At 49.6% G+C, this 13193-nt stretch overlaps 1 protein-coding gene across 11 annotated transcripts in view; it reads left to right on the forward strand.

Moving 5' to 3' along the window:
* The window catches only part of FHAD1 (forkhead associated phosphopeptide binding domain 1), a 133620-nt gene that overhangs the window by 77585 nt on the left and 42842 nt on the right, over positions 1-13193 (forward strand). For all 11 annotated transcript variants that reach the window (XR_007136481.1, XM_047791956.1, XM_047791957.1 and 8 more), the window contains 4 exons: positions 3659-3729; positions 7315-7467; positions 11691-11798; positions 12022-12129. Coding sequence is in view for 10 of the 11 variants with exons in the window: in XM_047791956.1 (XP_047647912.1) it covers positions 3659-3729; positions 7315-7467; positions 11691-11798; positions 12022-12129 (440 nt within the window). In the remaining variant the exon portion in view is untranslated. The remainder of the gene's footprint in view (positions 1-3658; positions 3730-7314; positions 7468-11690; positions 11799-12021; positions 12130-13193) is intronic.

The following is a 13193-nucleotide window of genomic DNA, read 5'->3' on the forward strand; positions in this document are numbered from 1 at the left end:
CTTGGGATCCAAGCTGCATCTTCGACCCACATCCCAGCTCACGGCAACGCTGGATCCTTAACCCACTGAGTGAGGCCAGGGATCAAACCCACATCCTCATGGATACCAGTCGGGTTTGTTACCGCTGAGCCATGACAGGAACTCTGGGAAATCGCTTTCTGATTACAGTTCCTTGTCTAATCTGGAACCAAGATCATACACTCCCCCTTCCCCTTCAGCACCTTTAACTTCCCTCTCTCCCTGAGCCTCTTCGGATCCTACCCAGGATTTGACGCTTCCCCTCAGGTTCCTGGGTCACAGGTGGCAGCTGAGCTCAATCCAAGATTCCCCTCAATTTAGCCCCAGAAATCCATCCATTTGCCAGGTTGCCAAGGCCCAAGCCAACATCACCCATCTCTGCCATCTCAGAATCCTTCCACAGCACCTCTCCCAACGCACACTTCACATCCGCCAGCCCAGTCAGCCCTCCCAAGCCTCCAGCCTCTCTCAAAAGAGGATGCCAGACCTAGGTCTGAATTCTGATCCTACTGCTTGCCAGCCCTGCAGCTTAACCTTGCCAAGCGTCTGTGCTCATCTATAAACACAAAGGCATTTCCTTCCTGGGTTGTTTGTGATGATTAGAAAACATCACATGTAGGAGTTCCCGTCATGGTGCAGCGGAAACAAATCTGACTAGGAACCATGAGGTTTTGGGTTCGATCCTTGGCCTTGCTCAGTGGGTTAAGGATCTGGCGTTGCCAGGAGCTGTGGTGTAGGCCAACAGCTAGAGCTCCGGTTCAACCCCTAGCCTGGGAATCTCCATATGCCTCAGGTGCAGCCCTAAACAGCATTAAAAAAAGAAAGAAAAAGAAAGAAACCAAATATCACATGTAAAAGTCCTGGCCTGGTGCCTGGCACACAGCAAGTACTGAATCCTTGATAGCTATTATTGTAAAACTCTTATCCTCACTCTTCCAAGCTGGACCTTCTCGGCACACTGCGTTGTCAGAGGTCAAGGGCCCAGGCTGGAGCCTGTTCAGCTCCCCTCCGTCCTCTCTCCGCACCCATCTTCTCTCCCTTCCCTCTGTCTTCCCCAGACGCAGCTCTTCCCTCCCAGCACCTCCCCTCCTGGCTGCCGCCCGGGTGATCTTGTGCCCAAGGTCCCGAATCACGACTTCCTTCTTCGGCATCTCCAGCCTCTTTCTCTCGCTTTTACTCCTTTGTCATCAAACATTCAAGATGGCACATCTGTAGTTCCTTTTCTGCCGCTGTCACCCCTGTCCCACTGAGATTGTGAAGTGTTTTGCACCCTCTGTCCTCACCGCCAGCTTTGTACTTTGCCTTTTGAGGAACCGACGTGGAGCCTCACCTCCCTCCCCCTCCAGGTTCTCTTCCTCGAAACCCTCTCATTTTTGATTATCACAGCTGGGGTGGGGGGTGCTCCTGGCATCCAGTGGGCAGGGGCCAGGGGCGCTGCTGAACGTCCCGTGGTGCACGGAACAGCCCCCACAGCAGAGACTTGTCCAGCCCAAGAGGTCACAAGTGCTGCAGTTACGAAACCCTGCTGGCTCCTTCCTCTCTAATTCATCACACTTATTTTTCTGGGCGGGGGAGGGGGGAAACATTAAGCCAACTCACTGCTCCATCAGCAGCTGAAATAGCAGTGACTCAGACCCTGGAGTCACACCACCAGGAGCCCAAGCCCTGGCTCAACCATTTGCCAGCTGTATGGCATCCAGCAGCCGCGTGTCTCGGAGTCCGACCACCTCATCTGTAAAATGGGCTGAGAGTCGGATGATACAGTAGGGAGATGCATTGATTGCGTCGAGGAAGGCCAGGCACTCAGGTCACATTCATGACACTTCAGTGATGTTTAAATCAAGTTTACACTCTTGAGGCTACTGTTCCAGGCCGGCCCCAAATTGACCTCAGCCGTCCACCCCAGCTCTTCTCTCTCCTCCTCCCCTCCCCCATCATCCGCTCCAGCCCAGGTAAGCTCTACCCTCTTCCAGAACATGCACTACCTTTCCCTACGTCCCCTCCTGCCTTCACCACTCCCCATATTCATTTCCTATGGCTGTTAGGACAAATTACCACAAACTTAGTGGCTTAACACAACTCATACTCATTCTCGTCCAGCTCTGGAGGCCAGAAGTCCATAGTCACTTTCACAAAGGTAAAGGCAAGAGGCTGGTTCCTTCCAGAGGCTCTAGGAAAGAATCCATGTCCTCACCTTTATCAGGCTCTAGAGCTTTATCCCGTGGCCCCTTCCGCCGTCTTCAAAGCCACAGTGGCGCACCTGCAACTCTCTCTCTGCTTCTGTCACCTCGCTTTCTCCTCTGTCTGTAATCAGATTCCCTCTGCTTCTTATGAGAACCCTGTGACTCTACTGAGTCCACCGAGAGAGGCCAGGGTACTGTCTCCATCACCTCATCACAGCTGCAAAGTTCCTTCTGCCCCGCAAGGTCACGTTCATAGGCGCCATGGATCAGGACATCTTTGGGGGCACCATTTATCCTACCACACCTTCCACTGTGGAATGCCCTCCCCTCCAGCTGTGTTCCCACCAATGCCCATGCCCACTGACTCCTCAGCCAAGCAGTCATCACGGCGGGTGAATGGTCTGTCCTCTGGGATTCTCACATGCCCCCTCCTTCCACGCTACCCGGGTCCCTGTCTGTTTCCCATCAGACACATGGACCCCATCTCTCAGACTGAGCCATAAGTCCCTTAGGGAATGGCTCCCTATCACCCCCCACGATCAGCTCACAATTTTGCACACAGTGGACACTTAGTCAATAGGAGTTCCATTGCTTTTATTATCCACCTGCCAAGAGATATTTGGATTTGAGCCCAAGCAAAGCTGATAAACTTTTTTTTCTTTTTAGGGCCATACCCATGGTTAATGGAGGTTCCCAGGCTAGGAGTTGAATCAGAGCTGCAGCTGCCAGCCCACTCTACAACCATAGCAATGCAGGATCTGAGCTACGTCTGAAACCTACACCACAGCTCATGGCAACACTGGATCCTTAACCCGAAGAGTGGGACCAGGGATGGAACACGTGTCCTCATGGATACTAGTCCGGTTCGTTGCCGCTGAGCCATGATGGGAACTCCTGATCAGCCATTTTATAAACACAAGGTGAGAGTTTCTGTTACAAACCCGAAATAGTATCCGTGAGGATATGGATTCAATCCCTGGCCCGCTCAGTGGGTTAAGGATCTGACGTTGCCATGAGCTGTGGTGCAGGTGGCAGACACAGATCTGGCATGGCTGTGGCTATGGTGTAGGCTGGCAGCTGCAGCTCCGATTCAACCCATAGCCTAGGAACCTCCATATGCCATAGGTGTGGCCCTAAAGAGAGGAAAAACGAAACAAACAAGCCAAAAAACACAAGGTGGACGGCCATTTATGCCTTCTTGACGGGAGGGCACTATTGTCCTCTTCCGCAGTCAGCCAGCTCTGTGAAGACAGCGTTCAAAAAGCAAAGGAGGTGAATTGAATTGGTATTTTACAGACACAGACATTAAAGTTCAGAAGCTAGGAAATGGTTTCAACATCATGCAGCTGGCAGGTGGAAGACTCAAGACAAAAGCTCAGACCCTCTGAGCTCACTGCTCTTTCTCTAACACTCAGCAAATAATAACTAATAGCCTTCCTCTTGCTTCTCTTTTTAAGGATTGTCTTTGTATCTGAAATATCTTCTGGAGCATTATAAAAAAATTGCAAACCAGACCCAGGAACTTCAGGTAATCTTTTAAATTCAAAAGTTTCTTTCAGCTCCTCCTTAGCGTTTACATAGCACTGAGCATTTAGACTCCGTTTTTTCTCTATTAGGTAGTCAGTGCACAGCCTCCCAAAGGTGATATGAGGGCTGCATTTGCACATGAAATGCTTCAGACAGGGTAGCTGAGATCACCCAGAAGGACAAGGAGACTTGTTTTCCTCTGTCAAAAAGCAGAAAAATTGATGGAAGTTCCCTTATGGTGCAGCAGGTTAAGAATCCGGGGTTGTCACTGCAGTAGCTCAGGTTGCTGCTAAGGCAAAGGTTCAATCCCTAGCCCAGGAATTTCCACGTGTTGCAGGTGCAGGGGGAAAAAAAAAAAAAGCGAGGAAGAGAGAGTCGTTTACATGCCATCAGATCCTAAAAAATGTATTCATTAAATGCAGTGGAAGAAGTACAGCTACCACAGTATAGGCAGCAGACTATAAATACCAAAAGTTACATAATGTCAACATTTTAGAGGCAAAATGATCCTTGGGGATTGTATCACTCTGGTAGCTCTTGCCATATTAATACCGTATAATAAACAACCATAAAACTTTAGCTGCAATCTGTCCACTGCTCACATGTCTGGGGCCAGCAGCTAGGTGGATCCACTGGTCTCGGATGGGCTTGCTCATGTGTCTGGGTATTGGCTGGCCCTTGCTTGGTCTACACTGGCCTCAGCGCCACGTGTTTTGCATCCTCCGGTAGCCTAACCTGGGCATGTCCTCACCATTGTCAACTTAAAATAAGCACAACTTAAAAGCTGAGAGCTGTTTTTTGGAGGAGAAAATGAGGACTATAGCCCGGGAGGCAGCATTTTAGATAGCTCTGAAATACCACTCCAAAGAAGTATGGGGGATTTCAGAGTATATGTGATTTTGGTGAAGGGGGAGATACATGCAAGCAGGCACACATTTTTTTTTTAATGGTCATAAATGTATTTTATGAAAGTTTAATTCTCCTTAAGTGACTGAATATTTTGACATTCTGTCCAGCCAGTGGTAGTAATAAGCCTAAAATCCAGGGGGCACAAACATTTTCAAGGCTTTTACCATCCGTAATTTACTAAATAACCCCCACAAAAATAGGTTAGCATTATCCACATGACTAATGAGGAAGCAGAAAAATAAATGACCTGTGTCATCTGGCTGTGGACCAGGAACTGCTCTATTTTTTTTTTTTTTTTTTTTTGGCTGTGCCCACAGCATGTGGAAGTTTCTAGGCCAGGTATCAAACCCAAGCCACAGCAGTGACAACTCTGGGTCCCTAACCACTACACCACCAGGAAATTCCATTCTTCTTTTTTTTTTTTTTTTTTGTCTTTTTGCTATTTCTTGGGCCGCTCCTGCAGCATATGGAGGTTCCCAGGCTAGGGGTCCAATCGGAGCTGTAGCCACCGGCCTACGCCAGAGCCACAGTAACGCAGGATCCGAGCCGTATCTGCAACCTACACCACAGCTCACGGCAACGCCGGATCCTTATCCCACTGAGCAAGGGCAGGGACCGAACCCGCAACCTCATGGTGCCTAGTCAGATTCGTTAACCACTGAGCCACGATGGGAACTCCAGGAACTGCTCTATTAAAAGCCAGAAGCCTTCTCCTTGTTCAGTGGGTGAAGGCCATCGCAGATGGACATGGTTCGGTGGGGATGGTAGAGTACAGAGACAGAATCTATGCTGTTTAGCACATAAATTTCTGTTCCGACTTCAAGTGAAGCTATAGCAAAGGAACGAAAAGCATAAAGACAGTTGAAATGGTGGGAGCAGGAGAACCTGGCAAAGCATTTCTTTTACTACTTTACATATGGGGAACGTTGAAGTGTCTTAGGCCCCAACCATTACTTTACATTAGGGGTTCTTTAGTTAAAAAGTATCATAAATAAGAAATGCAGGCAAGAGGAAAGAACAACATAAAAAATTCGGCAACTGGAGTTCCTGTCGTGGCTCAGCAGTAACAAAGCCGAGGAGTATCCATGAGGGTGCAGGTTCCGTCCCTGGCCTCCCTCAGTGGGTTAAGGATGCAGTGTGGCCGTGAGCTGTGATGTAGACTCGCCTCGGATCCCCCGTCGCTGTGGCTGTGGCGTAGCAGGCACACATTTTACAGAAGGTCACTGCTAGTCTCAAGGAGCAGATGTTAACATGAAGGATTCTAGTGCATTTCTAATCACAAAGAGATGCAAGAATTGGGCCCATAAAATCTTCTCCTGAAAATATCTAACTCTCCTGAAGACCTGTTCTGCCACTTTTCCCAGAGCACAGAGCGCCTCACTCCTGATCTCCACCCCGAGCTGCTTTCGCAGGGCGTTCAGGCAGCAGCTGCAGCAGCTCATGATTCAATCTGTGTGGAGGTAGATGGCAAGTGTCAGTCTCCTGTTCACACGGTGATAGCAAGAGAGCAGAACTCAGAAAGAGAAAGCAGACCGGGTCAGAGCAAGTCACATGACTGAGTTCAGTGTCAGGGGCAGGATACAGGTGTGCACTGCAAGTTACATAGCCAAAGATATGATTCAAGGAAGGGCGAAAATCAGAATCTCCGTTATGACCAACCACAAAGACCATCTAGTCCAGGTCAGCAAACTTTTCCCCTGAAGGGCCAGATGGTAAATAGTCAGGCTTTGCAGCCTCCGTCACATAGATTTGACTCTGCGGAGGTGGAGCAGAGGCAGCCATGGATAGTTTGTACGTGCACGGGCATGACGGGCATAGTTCTATTCCAATAAAACGTTATTTATGGGAGTTCCTTTTGTGGCTCGGTGGTTAACAAACCCAACTAGGATCCATGAGGATGAGGGTTCAATCCCTGGACTCGCTTGGCGGGTTGGGGATCCAGCGTTGCCATGAGCTGTGGTGTAGGTCGCAGATGCAGCTTGGATCCCATGTTGCTGTGGCTATGGTATAGGCCAGCAACTGCAGCTCCAATTCGACTCCTAGCCTGGGAACGTCCATATGGTGCAGGTACAGCCCTAAAAAGCACAAACAAAACCACTTTATTTATAAAAATGGACTGTGGTCCAGATTTGGCCTGCAGACAGTAGTTTGTCCACCCCTGATCTAGCCCATTTCCTTATTTTACAGATATGGACATTGAAATTCAGAGGCTAGGTAACTGTTTCACCATCACACAGCTGGTCGGTGGAAGAATCAGGACAAAAGCTCTGAGCCTCTGACCCCAGCTCACTGCTTTTTCTCTTACACTAGCAAATAATAACTAATCATTCTAACCACCATGTACTGAGCACCTACTATGTGCTAAGCCCCGTGCAGAAAGATTCCTATCATTATCTCTTTTAATCCTTGTACCTCTAAGAGGTAGATACTAGTGTTAACCTCATTTTCTAAATGGAAAAAGTGTCTAGAAACAGAGCTAAGATTCTATCTAGATCCAGAGTCTGAGCCCTTAACCACTATACTCTGCTGCTCCCCTCCTAGTTACTAGGCTAAGCATCTTTTTTCTACTCTTTGAAGAAAGTTTCGTGAAGCTTTGTCCTACCTCATAGGTGGTGGGAATGACTCCTGCGTCAGTCCTCTCCCCCATCGGCTAAGGTTTCCCTTCCTCTCATTTCAGATCAAGATCAGTAGTTCTCAGGAAACTCAGCAGTCTTTGCTGCAGGAAAAGTTGCGGGAGCATCTGGCAGAGAAGGAGCAGCTAAGCGTGGAAAGGCTACAGGAGGAGGAGAGGCTGAAAGCCAGAATCAAGCGGCTGGTGGAAGAGAAAGCGGTAAGGTGGCCCCTGTCATTCTCTTTAGTCCCAGAAACTGATGAAATGGCTTTTCCTATGAGAAACCAACAGCTTGTAAAACTTAGATGGTGGAATCTCAGCAACTCCTTCCTGGGTGCCATGGACTTACATTTATTAAAGAGGGTGGATGATGTTGGAAGAATTAGCACAAAACTTGGGTCCTGAAACTCATAGCAGGCAAGGTTATTGAAATTTCTGGAAATGGTACTTCATTTGTTTATATATTGCAGCTGATTTTACAAATCCGAGTTGTTGCTGCAGGTCCTGGTTTGCACCTGACAAACTGTTTCTAAGTGTGTGCAAGACCAACCAAAATTATTTCAGTCTTTGGCTTTCTCTTTACACTTATCAGGGGAAACAAATGGCCAAAATTGCTACTTCCTTTTCTAGAAATCAGCCAGTTAGAGGATACTTTACTACAGCTCCTCTCAACTCAAAGGTGCCCAGGAATCAGAGTTCCCGTTGTGGCTCAGCAGAAATGAATCTGATTGGTAACCATGAGGTTGCGGGTTTGATCCCTGGCTTCATTGAGTTTAAGGATCCGGCATCACCATGAGCTGTGGTGTAGGTTGCAGACATGGCTCGGATCCCAAGTTGCTGTGGCTGTGGTTGGCAGCTGCATCTCCGATTCGACCCCTAGCCTGGGAACTTCCATATGCCATGGGTGTGGTACAAAAAAAATGCCCAGGAGTCACCTGGGGAGGCTGTTAAAATGCAGATACTGACTGGCAGGGCTGGCCGGGGCCTGGGACTCTGAATTTCTAATAAGCTCCCAGCCTCTGCTGATGGCAGGGCTCTGCAGACCCCATTTTCAGCCACACAGTCTTAGAGGAAGGGTTTTCCCCAAGTTGGTTGCTAAGAACCACCTGGATGCTGATTAAAAACACAGATTCTTGGGCCCCACCCCAGACCCACTGAATCAGAATCTTAGAAGGTCTGGAAACTGCAGTTAAAGGGCTGATTCTCATCCTTGTTTTTTTGTTTTTAATAGGGCTGATTTTGTAACATATGGACGTTTCTGGGCTAGGGGTCAAATCGGAGCCTGTGCCACAGCCACAGCAATGCCAGATCCAAGCTACATCTGTGACCTACACTGCAGCTTGTGGCAATGCTGATCCTTAACCTATGAGCGAGGCCAGGGATCAAACCTGCCTCCTCATGGATACTAGTCGGGCTCTTAACCCACTGAGCCACAATGGGAACTCCTAAGTTGTCCCTTTTTAGTGGTCAGGGACCTGCCATCAAGTTAATTACCTCAATTGCCATCATGCAAAATCAGTGGCTCATGACTTTGGCTGCACTTTTGTCACCTAAGAGATTAAAAAAGATTGGAGTTCCCTCATGGTGCTGTGGGTTAAGGATCCGGCATTGTCATCACAGTGGCTCCAGTTGCTGCTGTGACGTGGATTCAGTCCCTGTCCTGGGAATATCCACATGCCTCAGATGCAGCAAAAAAAAAAAAGACTAATGCCTTGCATCTCTCCCCCCATCCACCCCCACCCCCCAGGTTCTGATTAACCAGAGTGAGAGTGTGGCTCATGCACTGGGGTTTGTAACCTCTCCCTGGCGGTTCAGTGCGCAGGTGGAGAGCCACTGCCATGGGTGGACGCGCAGGGACATTTGCCTGCTGCCCCTCCTCCACCCCCCTCAAGGCAGCAGCACCAGTTCTGCTGGACCCCAACTCTGCCCCAGCACCTCCCTTCTTCCTTTCTTCCCCTGAGGAGGACCAGACCTGATACTGCCTCTGTCTTCACCAGGGGCAGCTTGGTGACTTCTGGCTCAGACCACCCCTCCCTGTCCCACGCCTCTGCTCCCCAGGCCCCTCCAATAGACAGAGCCCTCTGCCCACTTCATTTCATCCTCTCCTTCATGTCCAGCTATCTCATCTCCTCTGCGCCTCTTTCTCTGCCTTTCTGCCTCCTGTGAAATAAAAGATTAAAGAGGAAGAGCCACCTGACCAAAATCACGGGTAAGCCACATAAAAGCAGTGGTAACAACAGCCTGAGATGGAGGCAGACCCCTTTCAGAGGACACTCAGACTTAGAAGAGGCCAGCACCATCCAACAGAGAGGGAAATAAAACCAGAAAGAGGAGTTCCCGTTGCGACTCAGTGGGTTAAGGACCCAGTGTTGTCTCTGTCCGGATGCAGATTTGATCCCTGGCCTAGGCGTAGGTCGCAGGTGTGGCTCAGATCCAGTGTTGCTGAGGCTGTGGCATAGGCCACAGCTGCAGCTCCGATTTGACCCCTGGCCCGGGAATCTCCATATGCTGCAGGTGCAGCTGTAAATAAAATATAAAATGAATAACTAGCAAGAACCTAAAATTCTCCAAAACCTTCACAAAACTCTCCACCTGTTTTCTCCCTCCCCTCTGCTTAACTTCTCTCTTTTTCAAATGTCTTATTTTATTTTTAATTTGGGGTGGACTGTTTCCACTCTGAATGTACAGTATTGCAGCCCCAGTGCATTCGCCGCCGCATTGGGCACCAGCCTGGGCCTCCCAGATGCCCATTTGTAACAGCGAGTCCAACAGATAGGGGGTTCCGAGGGCGGACGTCAACCCACTTTAATCACAGCAAATCTCAGCGTGCACGCCACCCCCTGCAGAGGGGGACACAGTGCCAGGGACCCACTCAGACAGACAGTGCAGCTGTCGTGTCCACCCTTGTCCCATCGAGGGTCAGCCTTCCCCAGACACTTAACCTTGATCCGCCTGACCCTAGGGACTCATCTGGAAGTGCCAGCTGCCCCGATTTTAAGCAGACCTCTCTCACGCCGCATGGCACCGTCACCTGCACCCTTTCTAAAAGCACGTGTGTCAGAATTCATTAATTAAGCTGCTTTTCACAAATCCTAACTTGGTTGAGCACTCTGTTTCAATGGTAAGAAATTCTAGGGTCATTTAAGGAGCTAGCATTCTTTATTTATTATGATCTGTTAACAGCACTCTGCTGGTTTGTGCACATGCCAGTGGTTTAGATCAGGGGTCAGCAGACTTTTCATAAAGGACCAGACATTATATATTTTCAGGTTGTGGTCTCTGTTGTGACTTCTCAACTCTGTTGCTGCCGTGCCAAGGCAGTCGTGCACAACCCACAAACAATAAGCATGGAGGGGTTCCATTAAGCCTTTATTTACAGGAGTTCCCGTTGTGGCTCAGCGGTAACAAACCCGACTAGTATCCGTGAGGATGAAGGTTCAATCCCTGGCCTTGCTCAGTGGGTAAAGGCCCATGTTGCTGTGGCTCTGGTGTAGGTCTCAGCTATAGCTCCGAATTGACCCTAGCCTGGGAATTTCCATACTCCACAGGTGTGGCCCTAAAAAGACAAAAAAGAGCAAAAAGAGAGAGTTTTTGTTTTTTTTTTAATAAAAAGCAGGCAGTGGGCCAGATTTGGCCCGGAGGCCATAGCTTGCCAACCCCTGGCTTTAGAGTCAAGGGGACCAGGGTTCAAATGGCTGGTGATGTGATTTACTAGTAAACTGGATAGATTCCTTTCTTTTTCTTTTTCTTTTTTTTTTTCTTCCCTGTCTTTTTTTTACCTTTTTAGAGCCACACTGTGGCATGTAAAGGTTCCCAGGCTAGGGGTCTAGTTGGAGCTATAGCCGCCAGCCTACGCCACAGCCACAGCAACGCAGGATCCGAGCCGAATCTGCGACCCACACCACAACTTACGGCAACACCGGATCCTTGACCCGCTGAGTGAGGCCAGGGGTTGAACCCGCAACCTAGTGGAATTCATTTCCACTGCGCCACGATGGGAACTCCTGGGCAGGTTCCTTTCTAAGCCTGTTTCCTCCTCTGCAGAGTGGCAACGACAGAAGAAATGACTCACTTTTACTAGTGAAAGGTTCTCACGTGCCGAGCATTTCATGTTCCTCATCTCATCTGCTCCTGCTTCCTCATCTCACCTGCTCCTTCCCAATGCAGAAAGCGCTATTTCTGTCCCCATTGTGCAGATTGGGAAACTGAGGTTTCTCTAGCTTCTCACTTGCCCAAGACTGTACACCTAGGAAGGGTCAACTGGAGGCTCTAATTGGGGCCTGTGGACTCCAGATCCCGTGCTCCTAGCCCCTAGGTGACCTGCCCACAGTTTGCTGTGGGCTCATTGTGAGAAGTCAGAGTTCAGCTGTGCGGCGTCTGGCCCAGAGTCCAGAGCCCCGCCATGGTAACTATGTCTGTTAAACACCAGTCATGACTTGCAGGCTTTGGAGGAGAGCATTACTCAAGAGAAAAACAGAACAAAAGAGGCATTAGAGGAGGAGCAGAAGAGAGTCCAAGAGCTGGAGAATCGCTTGACCCGCCAGAAGAAGGTATGAGCTTGCACTCAAGTCCAGGTCGGGCCTCCAGGACCGACTGACCTGGGGCAGCCCACCCCGGCTCCCCAGCTCTCAGCCTCCCTGGGGGCGGGGCGGGGGGCAGGGGGGAGGGAATGTCAAGGGCAGTGAAGAGCCTTCCCGTGCGGCGCCTGGCAGAGTCCAGGGTCCTGCCCTGGTAACTACGGCTAGTGAACAGTGGTCACCGGTTTTCATTCAGGCTTTGGAGGAGAGCATTTCTCAGGAGAAAAACAGAGCGAAGGAAGCACTAGAAGAGGAACAGACCAAAGTCCAAGAGCTGGAGAATCGCTTAGCCCGCCAGAAGGAGGTATGCAGCTCGGGGAGCTAGTCGGCTCAAGCCCAAATCCGACTTGAGGGCTGGATAGAAATAAGTCCAGACCACAGATGATGGGGGGTAGAGCAGGGCGGGGTTTCCTAGGGTAATTCGTCCATGGGAGGGCTCAGCTCCTCTGGGAAGAAGCAAGGGGGAATCCAGGAGAGAATCCGAGAGTTGTAGCCCTGACCACCAGTTGGAAAAATTGTAGATAGCTTGAAATACAGTCAAAGATAGGGGACAAGTTGAGACTGGTGACATGAGCATCTTCTGCCTGGAGAGGGCATCCCAAAACATAGAGATGGAGAAATTACAGAGTCCTGGGACTTCAGGGCAGCGCGAATCCTCCGGAAACATCCTGAGATCATCCAGCCTTCAGCACCACCACCGAGGCATTTTGACAGCCCAGCACGGTCCGTCCCGGTGTTGATGCCTTGGGCTGGCCAAAAATCCTTCCTTTCGGTTGAGTTGACTCAAACTCTCTCCCAGAAGGGTATCAATCCTCTGCCCACCTCCTGGGCTCCTGCAGGACCTGTCCGCTTTCTCTTCCACAGGATAGCCTTTCAGATGCTTGAAAACAAAGGCGCCTGCTCCACTCTAGACCCACGCACCCTTGTTCCTTCTTATTTGCCTCATGGGACTGGAACCTGGCTTTGGTCCCCTCCTTTGAGCTGCTCTGCTCTCCAGAAGTCACAAATCAGCAGCTCCCTAGCTGAAAAGGGCCTGTGGATATGTTATGTTTGGCCCTAGAGTGTTTTGTCTTGAATTCATAAAATTGACTGAAAAATCCAAATTTCCCTCCTTCTTTGAAAAGTCAAAAAAAAAAAATCTGGCCCTCCTTTCCACTTGGCAAAAATGGACTGGAACTGAACCAAGGTAGCCGACGTTTGCCGCAGTCCTCCCCACTCCCTATTGCATTAATCACAGCCCACTTCATTTGGGGTAACTGTCTAGCCCCTCTAGGCATCTGAGCTTGCAGTTCATTATTTATTTTCTTCCTAAAGTGTTTGTAGCCAAAACTGGATATGGTTCTCTAGCATTTAGGGGCCTAGAGCAGG

Source organism: Phacochoerus africanus, chromosome 8, assembly GCF_016906955.1.
Source record: "Phacochoerus africanus isolate WHEZ1 chromosome 8, ROS_Pafr_v1, whole genome shotgun sequence".
Taxonomy (NCBI): domain Eukaryota; kingdom Metazoa; phylum Chordata; class Mammalia; order Artiodactyla; family Suidae; genus Phacochoerus; species Phacochoerus africanus.